The sequence below is a fragment of the Cnephaeus nilssonii genome (assembly GCF_951640355.1).
Source record: "Cnephaeus nilssonii genome assembly, chromosome: 6".
NCBI lineage: Eukaryota > Metazoa > Chordata > Mammalia > Chiroptera > Vespertilionidae > Cnephaeus > Cnephaeus nilssonii.
In genome coordinates this window covers 85,332,749-85,345,859 of record NC_137077.1, presented here as the reverse complement: position 1 = coordinate 85,345,859, position 13,111 = coordinate 85,332,749, and the positions used below count along the sequence as shown (strand labels likewise).

Below are 13,111 nucleotides of genomic sequence, written 5' to 3'. Positions count from 1 at the left end.
ATTATTGTACTTTATTCATTCAGGGATAGAAAACTTATGTTAAGGAACAAATGATAGTAAATCTCTTGTATAATCTGCTAAACTCTAGGATTAAAGTAAATCATTTGTCTTTCCTCTTTGTTTGAAAAGAAATACTTCTTTTATGTTTTCAAGGAAAGAGGCAAAGTTCTCTATGGCTTGGGGGATAACTCAATAAATAGGAAAGTTTCTGGCTATTATAGACTAGAGGGTCTGTTATATGCAGTTTTAATTTTATTTTTGATCCATTGTTGTGGATAAGACTGAATTAAGTCAGGAGGCTTGGATGGTATTGAGTTATTTGACTTGAGAAAAATCATCATCTGTTAAATGATCATAGTATGTATTTTAAAGCATTTTTTAGTTATGTGATTTTATGACATTTAATTTTTTTTACTTCTTAACTATACAAGAAAGTTTTAAAACTCAATAATAGTTTATTAATTTTAATGCTACCTTAGGGATGGTAAATTATGAATCGTTTAAAAATTGTTTCTTGTCTATTTAGAGTATCCAGTACAAAGTTGGACCTACAGAAAAAATCTGAAGCCCTTGAAAATATTAAGCAAATGCTTACCAAGCAAGAGGAAGAAAAAACAATTCTTAAAAAAGAAATAGAAAATTTAAGTCAAGATGCAAAGATGCAGCACAAGGAATTGAATAACAAAATTCAAACCGCAGTAGCAGAACTACAAAAAGTAAAGATGGAGAAAGAAACTCTAGTGGCAGAACTTTCTGCAGCAAAAGAGAAATTATCAAAAGTTTCTGATTCTTTGAAGAACTCCAAAAGTGAATTTGAAAAGGAAAATCAGAAAGGAAAGGCTGCTATATTAGATTTGGTTAGTTGTTTACATTTACTTTCTTAGGTAGAAGCGATTTTTTTTTAACTAAAATGTACTGATTTTTCTACTTAATTCACTGTTGACATTTTGTTCTATATTTAAACTAGAAGCCCAGTGCATGATTTAATCATGCACCTGTAAGCTGTCTGTCCGCTGGTCGGCAGCTCCGAAGTCCCTGGGCCCCTAGGGCGAGGCGGGGCGGGGGCGTGGTCCTCCTGCGGCCGGAGCCCAGGCCAGGGTCTTGCCTTTGCCTCCTGCCCAGGAATGCTGGGGCCGCCGACACGTGCTCCTGCGGCCCAACTGCCGCCAGACTCCTCCCCGGGGAGCCGCGCCCCCCGCCCCCCCCCCCCCCCCCCCCCGCAGCCTCCAAACCTCCAAGACGCCGGCTCGGCTCGCTGCCCCAGAGGCCTGTCTGTGCCACAGCACAGCCATGGCGCAGACGCTGAGCTTGCGTCGCCGCTGGCAACGCGAGCTCAGTGTCCTGCCAGCCCAATCACCACCCCAGCCACCTCGAGTCCCGCCTCCTGTGTCACCCGCTGGCCCAATCGTGGGCGTAGCGGAGTGATGGTAATTTAAATATTACCTTTTTATTATGTAAGATGATTTAAATAATTCTTATCAGGAAAGGAATTGGGATTGCTTAACCTGAGGAAAAGATATTGGCATGTGCATGTGTAATTTTTCAAAGACCCAGGGTTTCAATTGAATGTACAATTTTATTTTATTGCTAGTATGATGCGAGATTTGGGAGAGACTGAAGCAGGTTTGTCCTCAGAGACATTTCCACAGAAAATATAGCTACTAGTTGAAACATTATTCACATATCCATGAAAGAAAAAAGACAAAAGACAAGAAAGAGCTTGACTCTTAATTCTGGTACTATAAACATTCTAATATTTATTGAGTACTAGAGGTCTGGTGCACGGATTCATGCACCAGTAGGGTCCCTCGGCCTGGCCTGCGCCCTCTCGCAATCCGGGACCCCTTGGGGGATGTCGGATAGCTGGTTTCGGCCCGATCCCTGCAGGCCCGATCCAGACAGGAGGGAGCCCAATCCCCGAAGGCCTGATCCAGACAGGAGGGAGCCTGATGCTGTGTGTTGAGCGTCTGTCCTCTGGTGATCAGTGCACATTATAGCGACTGGTTGTTCAGTCGGTCGCTTAAGCTTTTATATATATAGATTCTAAAACTCTGGATAATACCATGTCTTAAAGATACCATAAAACCTACTTAAAATACAGAGAAAAAAAGTCTCACAGTCTTAGGAAATGCTTAAAGGGGAATGTATTCTCAGAAATATTTTAACCCAGATTAACAGTGTTAAGTAATATCCTTTTGTTCTTAAGAGTGAAAGTGTTTAGTAGTATAAAAAAACATATGATACTAGTATGTTACTTTTATGTTTCTTTCTGTTTGGTAAAATCATCTTTTATTTGTACTTCTTCCCTCTTAAATTGTGATTATTTTTTATTTATTGTTTTAATAATTACTGTTAAAATTTTTTTTTTGCTTTCACTTCTTGAAGCCCATTATTCTACTTTAAAAATTACATGACAAGTTAATTAATTATAATTAATTTTGTGTTATAAAAACATTCTAAAATATTGTCTATATGTTATTTAAAACATTTATTGAAACTGTTGATTGATGATAGAAACTTTTAGCCTTTTCCTGTCTCTCTACTTTTATTGCTATAATATTTGCTTGTTTTTATAATTGAAATGGAAAATTCTATCCCATTTTAAACCACCAGTGATTCTAGTTTATTTCCTTGTGTGGATCTTAACTAAGCTTATAAACCAAACTTCCTATACTTACTACAAATATTTTCTGCATAATATAGTTTCCATTTTTTTAGGAAAAAACTTGCAAAGAATTGAAGCATCAATTTCAAGTACAGATGGAAAGCACACTTAAGGATCAGAATGAACTGAAAATGTCACTTGAAAAAGAGAAGGAGGTAAGATTTTCTTTTTATATAACATAAAATATGTAAAGCATAAAAGGCCTTTATGTTTAAAAAATATTTTCACACTGATGCTTAAATCAAAGGAAGGTTTATTTCTCTGAATAAATCATATATACATAGTTTAACTATAATTTATGTTCTACCTCTTACTAAAAAGATTTAAGCTACGTTATAATAAAAGGCCCAGAATTGAAAATTATAATTAAAGATGGAAAATTGAGTCAACTAACTATTGAGTTATTAGATTATCTAAATTAGGAATTAGTGTTGTAAAAAATCTTGATAGGCTTTCCATAGAAATGACTTTTTTAAGGGCTATTTATTTCATAGACATTTATATTGGTACATATGATATTGGTTGAATAACAATAGAGATTTTTTCTGTTGCTCTCTATCAAAAACAAACAAGCAAATGAGTAAATAAATGGTTATAATATATAGTTGTAATTCTCTGAAGACATACCTCTAGCAACTAGAGTTCAGGTATGTAGCTTTCTAGCGATCTGAGTTGATAAAGCAGCAAAACCTACCCCTGACAAGTCTTTAATATTAAATTATGGTGGCTTAGTGCTCAAGGTCTGAATCCAGATTGTCCAGAAATACTTACTGACTATGCCACTTATTAGTTATTCTGTCTTGCCTTGTTTTAGGCAGATTATTTAATTTCTCTGTGCTCCACTTTCCTCAGCAGTACAACGGGGCTAATAATAAGAACCTATTACATAGGAATATTGTGAGAAATATATGGGTTAATACATTTTGAAGTGCTTAGAACACTGATTAGAATAAAATAAATGCTCACTCTAAGTTTTTTTTAAATTACTGGTTATCACAACATAATCATCATTATTGTTACATTATCTGACCCCTATTTTATATAAAAATATTCCTTTTGCATTGGAAATAGCTGAAGCACCCATATGTAGTTCTGAAACTTTTTAAAAAGTAACTTTGAATATGGTCAAATGCTCAAGTTAGGTTCTTAATGAAATATACATAAAACATTAAAACATGACTTTGGCTGGAAGTGTAGAAGATAGTGTTAGTTCACTTTGGCCACAGAGGAGCCTCAATGTGACTTCTATATACGGTATCTAATTTTGAACAGAAATATATGCTAGTAGATTGTAAAAACAAAGTAGTAGCAAAATATGTCCCATTTCTCTAAATGAAACTATTGTGTGGTGTGGTTTAGTGTCATCAGACAGATACTAAACGTATTTCCCAAAGCGATTTTAGTTTTTGTCATAGTTAATATGAAGTTATTCTTTCTGATTAACCCTGGGCAGCAGGCTCAGTTAGCATTTTGAGAATACAGTAAACCCTTAATTTTGCAGACCTCCATTTAACAGACTTTGGATTTAATGAACAAAATTTCCGGTCCATATGTCATATGTGAAAATTAACACCCTATTAACTTTAAAATTCTTTTAACCAAAATTTGCTTTTACTTAAATTAACAGGTTATGTTTTGTTATGAATTCACTGTTATTTTTAACAAATTTTTGTGAATGGGCCATATGTTGGAAAAAACTGTAGTAATTTCACTGCCATAAATAAATATTATATATCTACAATTATAGTCTACATATTTAAATCTAAGAGTCACCGTCCATAAACACTGTTTAGCGAATGATTAGCACATGATCACATTGCATCATGCATGGTAACTGGTTCTGTTGTCACTTGGCGTGAATTTTTGCAGCACTTGTAATGCATGCCAGCCAATGTTTCAATGTGTGCTAAGCCACATCTCAGCCACTCGTGGTGACTAGTGAATGCACACATTTACTAGACCTATTCAGTGTAAATTTAAAATTACAGTAATACATATAGAAAACTTTTCTGTGAAATTAAACTTTTCATACATACTTAATTTTAATTACACAAACATGTCTACATAAGTAAAAACAGATTAACTAATTCCTCAATTTTTAACATACACATTAGGAAAAACTACTTTATTATATAATAGATTTTTCAGCTTTAATGGACACCCCTTTGCCCGAATTAGCCCGTTATATCAAGGATTTTTTATGTTCTAGAAAGACAATAGACAGTCTAGCAATCTAAAGGTTGATGTTGATATTCTTATTTTCTATGACACAAGGGAATACTTGTCTAGTTCATTTACAAACTCTATCCAAATACATAAATCATAAATTTAAAAGGAAGTTAGGATTAAACAAATATTAAAGATTAATCCAGTGTATCATCTAATAGTGAATAGTTCAGTTATGAAAGCTCCATGAAGACAAGGATTTTTGTTTTGTTTTTTGGTTCACTACTGATTACCTGTGGCCAATAGGCTCAGTAGTTTCTACCTAGAATAGTGGTTGGCAAGTAGTAGTCAGTAAATGTGTGTTTGATGAATAAATGAATGCAAACGGATTTTCTTTTCTTACAGACTTCTCATCAGTTGAAGTTGGAACTCAATTCAATGCAGGAACAAGTCATACAGGCCCAGGATAATTTAAAACAAAAGGAAAAAGAAGAACAGCAACTTCAAGGGAACATAAACGAGCTAAAGCAATTGACAGAACAGAGGAAAAAGCAAATTGAAGCACTGCAAGGAGAAGTTAAAATTGCTATCTCACAGAAGGTAATGATATGTTTGTTTACTTTTTCTGGGAAGAAAAACTATAATTAAGATAATATGATAACTAACACATGAATTGCAAAGAAGCATATTTATATATGCTCAAAATATTTCTAAGTTAGATGTATAAAAGTACTTAATTATATGATTAAATATCTAAATCTAGATTCCTATTTACTTATAACCATTGTCAGATAATTCTTATTTAAAATTCTAGAATAAATCATTTTTCTGATATACATAAAAGGATCTTTTTGTAAAATAATATATAACACTTATAGGGATGATTAATACAACATTTCCAGTGTATTTGAAAGTAAATTATTCTTATTAAGAGAAAATAATAAAGAATAAAAAATCACAAAATTGGATATATTAAAAAAATCAGTAGTGTAGATTTTATGAAGTTATGATTATTTGATATTTTAAGTTATCATAATGGTTTCTATTTCCAAACCTACTTTAATTTGTTGTTGAGCATCTATTTTCATTCTTAAATATGTTTTAATACTGTCTAGATCAAGAGTTCATAAAAATGGACCATACTTGATATTTTAACAAAATGAATTTTCCCTTACTTTTGGTATATTCATATTAAGTGTCCCATGGAGAAGAGAGAATTAAAATCACTACTATGTAGAAAATAATAAAACATGTCATATATTAAGTGGTAGCTGTCATATTACTAGAGGAAAGATATTAATTCTACAAATATATATTTTACATTGACCACTGTTTTTATAATTATGATTATGCTATTTTATAAAAAGAATAATTTTTATTTTATTTATTTATTTTTAAATATATTTTTATTGATTTCAGAGAGGAAGGTGAGAGGGAGAGAGAGAAACATCAGTGATGAAAGAGAATCACTGATTGGCTGCCTCCTGCATATCCCACACTGGGGATCGAGCCCACAACCTGGGCATATGCCCTGGCCAAAGAATTGAACCATGACCTCCTGGTTCATAGGTCGACTCTCAACCACTGAGCCATACTGGCCAGGCTAAAAAGAATAATCTATAATAATAAAAGCGTAATATGCTAATTAGACTGGACAGCCAAAAGACCTTCCGGACATACTTCCGGATGAAGCAGGGGCTGACAAAGCAGGGGCTGCGAGGGCCGAGGCAAGCCGCTGTGGCTATGAGGGCCAAGCTCCTTGCATGAATTTCGTGCATCAGGCCTCTAGTTTTTAATAATACAAACAAGAGTAGATAAATTTTTCTATCCATTTTTGTGTGTTATTATATATAATCATAGGTCAGGATATAATTATCATAATACATATTTTGTTATATGCTTTGATACCTTTTTATTTTTGGAAAAATGTTACCATCTATTTTATTTTATTTTGCTTTGATATCTTGATGTTATTTCTCCCCCACATCTATTAGTCTCATATCTGAGTATTCCCTAGATCTTTGTTTTTATAGCATCATAACTTAGTTAATTAAAAAAAAACTCTTTCTAGCACACTTTTGTTTTCATTAAATTATTGGTTACAATAAAATTTTTTTAAGATTTAAGATTAATATTGCCCATATTTTTCATGGCTTTACTACATGACACTTTAGGATTATGAGATTTACTAGAGGCCCGGTGCACGAAATTCGTGCACGGGGGAGGGGGGGTGTTGTCCCTCAGCCCAGCCTGCAGTCTCTCCAATCTGGGACCCCTCAAGGGACCTTCATTTTTTCCTCCAGGAGTGTGGTGGAAAAACCCTAGATCACCTTCTTGGATTCTTATAATCCAAATTACCAAGAACACTGCAAGTGGCGGCCTACAGGGAGCTTAGCCAATGAGTTGTCAGAAAAGGTATTTACTCTCAAACTGGTTTGGCTCAGTGGATAGACCGTGGGCCTGCCTGCAGTCTGAAGGGTCCCAGGTTTGATTCCTGATAAGGGCATGTACCTTGGTTGGAGGCACATCCCCAGTGGGGAGTGTTCAGGAGGCAGCAAATCCATGTTTCTCTCTCATTGATATTTCTGACTGTCTATCCCTCTCCCCTCTTCTCTGTAAAAAAAATCAATAAAATATTTTTTTAAAAAGGTGTATCCTCTGCAGCTCATGCAGCCCCTGGGTTGTGACCACTGGGCTAGGGGCGTGTCCCTGCCACCCGGTGGTGGCTGCCGGGGTCTCCGCACACCCCAGAGGCCAGAAGCCCTCCCCCTGTGGTGGGTGCTGGGCTGCGGACGTGGACACGAACCGCCACTTGGTGCTGGAGCTTGGAAAGCCTCTGGGGCAGGACGGGAACAGCCCCGTCTCCAAACGACCCGGGGCCAGCAGCCAGCCACACCATGGGCCCCACGCTCGGGGCATGCAGGGACCCTGGGCAGCACGCAGCGGTGGCCACCAGGGTCTCGGCACACCCCAGAGGCCAGAAGCGAGCCCCCGGTCCTGGGCACCTGGCTGGGGGCATGGCCCCAAACCTCTGCTTTGTGCCTGAGCCTTTGCAAGCCTCTGAGGGCAGGGCGGGAACATCCCCGCATCACTATAGTGATGGGGGATATTCCCGCCTGCCAAGCGGCTTGGGTCCTGCACCCATAGGCTCCGAGTGGCCAGGGGGCGTTCTGGGACCCCTGCCGCTCAGGACCTAAGCGTGGGCCTACAGGCTAGGAGAGGCCTGGATCCGGAGGATGTTTCCGGGACCCAGGCCGCTCAGCGCCCGCATGTGCAAATTATGTTCGCTCTGATTGGCTGTGGGCATAGCGAAGGTATGGTCAATTTGCATGTTTCTCTTTTATTAGGTAGGATAAGAAACTAAAGGCCCGGTGCATGAAATTTGTGCACTGGGGGGAGGGGTGTCCCTCAGCCCAACCTGCACCCTCTTTAATCTGGGACCCCTCGGGGGATGTCTGACTGCCTGTTTAGGCCCGATCCCTGTGGATTGGGCCTAAACAGGCAGTCAGACATCCCTTTCACAATCCAGGACTGCTGGCTCCCAACTGCTTGCATGCCTGCCTGATTGCCCCTAACCGCTTCTGCCTGCCAGCCTGATCACCCCTAACCACTCCCCTTCCAGCCTGATTGACGCCTAACTGCTCCCTTGCCAGCCCGATCATCCCCAACTGCCCTCCCCTGCATATTCCCTCTTTATTAGATAGGATTTTTTCTTTAACATATTGGACAGCCCTAACTGGTTTGGCTAGGTGGATGGAGCATCAGCCTGCAGACTCAAGGGTCCCACGTTCTATTTCGGTCAAGGGCATGTACCTTGGTTGGGGGCAAATACCCAGTGGGGCGTGTGCAGGAGGCAGCTGATCGATGTTTCTCATAGATGTTTCTAGCTCTCTATCCCTTTCCCTTCCTCTGTGTAAAAAATCAGTATAATATATTTAAAAAAGAAAAAGAAACATTTAAAATTCCTCCATATCTGCCTGGCTGGTGTGACTCAGTGGTTGAGACCCCAGGCTGCCTTGGCTGGCAGGGGATCGCGCCGTGGGGGTACGCGCCCCTGCCAGGCTGAGACCCCAGCCCAGGCTGCCTTGGCTGGCAGGGGATCGCGCTGTGGGGGTGCGCCCCTGCCAGGCTGAGACCCCAGCCCAGGCTGTCGCTGCTGGGAGGGGATCAGGCCATGGGTAGTGAATTTGTTTTTGTTTTTTATAAAGGGTCAGGAAGACCTTTGGGCAGCATTCCACCAGGCTGCTTACTCTGCAGGCTCTCAGCGGCAGCCCTCCCTGAGACTGGGAGACTCCGGCGGGGCTGAGAGGACTGGGCGCCGCCATCTTGTGGCTATGGGCGCCGCCATTTTTCATGGAGTGACGGTTAATTTGCATATTACTCTTTTATTAGATAGGATGTTCTTATTAGTAGTTGCCTTAGTTCCAACTGCTATAACAAAAATACCATAGACTGGGTGCTTGAAAGATAAATATTTATTTCTCACGGTTCTGGTGGCTGGGGAGTCCACGATAAAGGTATCTGACATATCCTGTTTGTAGCAGCAGCTTTCTCACTGTTACCTCATATGGCAGAGAGAGAGATTATCACTTTTATATTTCGTCTTATAAGGGCACTAATTCCATTCATGAGGGCTCCACCCTCATAACCTAGTGACTTCCCAAAGGCACCACCTCCAAATATAATCACATTGGGGTTAGGATTTCTATATATGAATTTCAGGGGGGACACGAACATTCAGCCATGGTAGTAGTTTACTAATGTTAGTGTATGGATGCTAGAATAAGGAATGCATTTTTTGTTGTTGTTGTTTTAAATCCTTACCCAAGGATATTTTTCCATTGATTTTTAGAGAGAGTGTAAGAGAGAGGGAAAGACAGAGAGAAACATCTATGTGAGAGAAACACATCATTGGTTGCCTCTTGCACAAGCCCTGACCAGGGCCCAGGTCGGGGAAGAGCTTGCAACCAAGGTATGTACTCTTGACTGGAATTGAACCCGGGACCCTTTGGTCCGCAGGCCAGTGCTCTATCCACTGAGCTAAACCGTCAAGGGCTAAGGAATACAATTTTTAACCTTGGGGAAGACAGCATTTTGAGGAGTATTGGGTGGATAACTAGTCTCAGTAGATTAGATTTGAAATTTAAAGTAACTAGAGAATCATTGAAAGGCAAGAATAGTTAGGTTTTGTTGAGGAGCAGTGTAGCATCATGGAAAAGGGATAAATTTTAGAGCCAAATAAATCTGAATTTAAATTTTATGTAACATATATTAGGTTTATGCTCACAGAGAAGTGATTCATCTTTCTGAGCTAAATAAAATGGGATCATAGGGTTATAATAATTGAGATAATGTATTTATTTAAAGCACCTAGTACTGTGCCCAGTGCAGTATGTTGGATATTATATGAAAGTATAGCAAACTATGATCTAAGAGTATCAGTGTTCATGGTAGGCCATACAGTGATGATCTGTGACAAAGCTATCAGTGGTCCACATTGAAATAGGAAAACCAAGCACAATGTTTAAATGTATGTAGATGTATATTGTATATGTGTGCATATATATATATACATATATATAACATACATATTTTCTATGTATATATTTACATCTAATCATATTTTGATTTATATGTATTTCCATATAATTATTACATATATGTGTGTGTGTATATATGTATATATATATATATATATACTAGAGGCCCGGTGCACGAAATTCGTGCACGGAGGGGGGGGGTGTCCCTCAGCCCAGCCTACATCCTCTCCAATCTGGGACCCCTCGAGAGATGTCTGACCCCTCGAGAGATGTCTGACTGCCCAGTGGGATCGGGCCTAAACGGGCAGTCGGACATCCCTCTCACAATCCAGGACTGCTGGCTCCCAACTGCTCGCCTGCCTGCCTTCCTGATTGCCCCTAAATCGCTTCTGCCTGCCAGCCTGATCACCCCCTAACCACTCCCATGCCAGCCTGATTGATGTCTAACTGCTCCCCTGCCAGCCTGTTTGCTCCCAACTTCCCTCCTCTGTCAGCCTGGTCACCCCTAACTGCCATCCCCTGCAGGGTTGATTGCCTCCAACTGCCCTCCCTTGCAGGCCTGGTGCCTCCCAACTGCCCTTCCCTGCTGGCCATCTTGTGGTGGCCATCTTGTGTCCACATAGGGACAGGATCTTTGACCACATGGGGGCAGCCATCTTGTGTGTTGGATTGATGGTCAATCTGCATATTACTCTTTTATTAGATAGGAGGATAGAGGCCTGGTGCATGGGTGGGGGCCAGCTGGTTTGCCCTGAAGGGTGTCCTGAATCAGGGTGGGGTTCCCTTGGGGCGTGGAGAGGCCTGAGCAAGGGGCCTGTGGTGGTTTGCAGGCCAGCCAAGCTGCTGGTGACCCAAGCAGAGGCCCTGGTATCTGGAATTTATTTACCTTCTACAATTGAAACTTTGTAGCCTGGAGCGGAGCCAAGCCTCCTGCTGGATCCGTGGCTGCTGCTTGGATTTGTTTACCTTCTATAATTGAAACTTTGTATCCTTGAGTGGAGGCCTGGGCCCGCCAGAGTGTGTGGAAAGCTTAGCTTCTTCTGTTGCCGGGGAAACCCAATGGTAGCCATCTTAGCTGGGGTTAATTTGCACACTCGCCCTGATTGGCTGGTGGGCGTGACTTGGCTGGTGGGCGTGGCTTATGTAGCGGAGTGATGGTTAATTTGCATATTATCCTTTTATTAGAGGCTATATATATATATATATATATATATAATCATATATATGATGGTTTAGGAGCCATTGATCAAGAATTCAGCAAGCAGGCTATAAGTCAATAGTTTCTGCATTCACTTTATTCAAAACCTAATTTGGGAATTCAGGATGAGTAGGATATGGTCCCCTACTCTTAAGTAACTTATAATTTAACTATAGAGGCCTGGTGCATGAAATTCATGCACTGGCGGGGGGGGGGTGTGTCCCTCAGCCCAGCCTGCACCCTCTCCAATCTGGGACCCCTTGGGGGATGTCCGACTGCTGGTTTAGGCCCAATCCCATCCCTCTCACAATCCAGGACTGCTGGCTCCCAACCGCTCTCTTGCCTGCCAGCATGATTACCCCCTAACCACTCCACTGCCAGCTTAATCAATGCCTAACTGCTCCCCTGCCTGCCTGATCACCCCAACTGCTCTCCCCTGCCAGCCTGATTGCCCCCATCTGCCCTCCCCTGCAGCCCTGGTAACCCCCAACTGCCCTCTCCTGCCAGTCCGGTCGCCCCTAACTGCCCTGCCCTGCAGGCCTGGTCCCCCCCAACTGCCCTCCCCTGCTTGCCTGATCACCCACAACTGCTCTCCCCTGCCAGCCATCTTGTGGTGGCCATCTTTGACCACATGGGGGCGGCCATCTTGTGCAAGGATGTGAGGGTCAATTTGCATATTACCTCTTTATTATATAGGATGAGGGAGCATGTATATAAAGAAAAAGAAAACTCTAATAAATAGAGGCGAATGAAATAAAAACTTAAATCGAAATATAAGAAAAATTAGAATTTAGTGGAAATTGTGACTGCCTTTCTAATGGAGCTAGCATGTGAACTGGGCCTTTGAAGATGATTATAATTTTGCAAGCTTAAGAATATGGAAGTCAGGCATTTCAAAGACAGAAAATAATATTAGCAAAGTTTGAACATTTAGTACATTAGCTATTGGAGTGCATGGTAAGTAGAGAAGTGAGGGGAGTTGAGGCCACAAAATTAGATGAATCCAAATCACAGTAGATGTTGTATAGTTATTTCCAATTAAAAATTTTAATATTGGAGGACTAAAACTTTTTAATGAGGGAGAAATGTGTTCAGACCTTTGGTGTTTTGTTGTTTTTTTTTTGAGGAAAAAAAGGTATCAGTTTGTAAAGGATAAATTGAAAAACATTGACTTTTCTGTATTCTTTGGGGCTTTAGTTTTACTGCTATTAAAGCAATTATCAAACTGTTGACTTGATCTGTTTTGTTTTTTTATATTTTTATTAACTTCAGAGAGGAAGGGAGAAGGAGAGATAGAAACATCAATGATGAGAGAGAATCATTGATTGGCTGCCACCTGCACCACCCAACTGGGGATCAAGCCCGCAATCCAGGCATGTGCCCTTTAGTGGACTTGAACCTGGGACCCTTCAGTCCACAGGTTGATGCTCTATCCACTGAGCGAAACCAGCTAGGGCTGTTTTTTTTCTTTTAAATTTAACTTCCCCACTACTAGATTTGAGTTCCTTAAAGTCAGAGAACTGTGTCTTTTCACAAATAAAC

The 13,111-nt window shown here is 40.4% G+C and overlaps 1 protein-coding gene across 2 annotated transcripts in view; it reads left to right on the top strand.

Moving 5' to 3' along the window:
- Positions 1-13,111, top strand: part of EEA1 (early endosome antigen 1) — a 157,966-nt gene that overhangs the window by 121,332 nt on the left and 23,523 nt on the right. For both annotated transcript variants that reach the window (XM_079774076.1, XM_079774077.1), the window contains 3 exons: positions 527-857; positions 2,719-2,820; positions 5,237-5,431. In XM_079774076.1, coding sequence (XP_079630202.1) covers positions 527-857; positions 2,719-2,820; positions 5,237-5,431 — 628 coding nt within the window. The remainder of the gene's footprint in view (positions 1-526; positions 858-2,718; positions 2,821-5,236; positions 5,432-13,111) is intronic.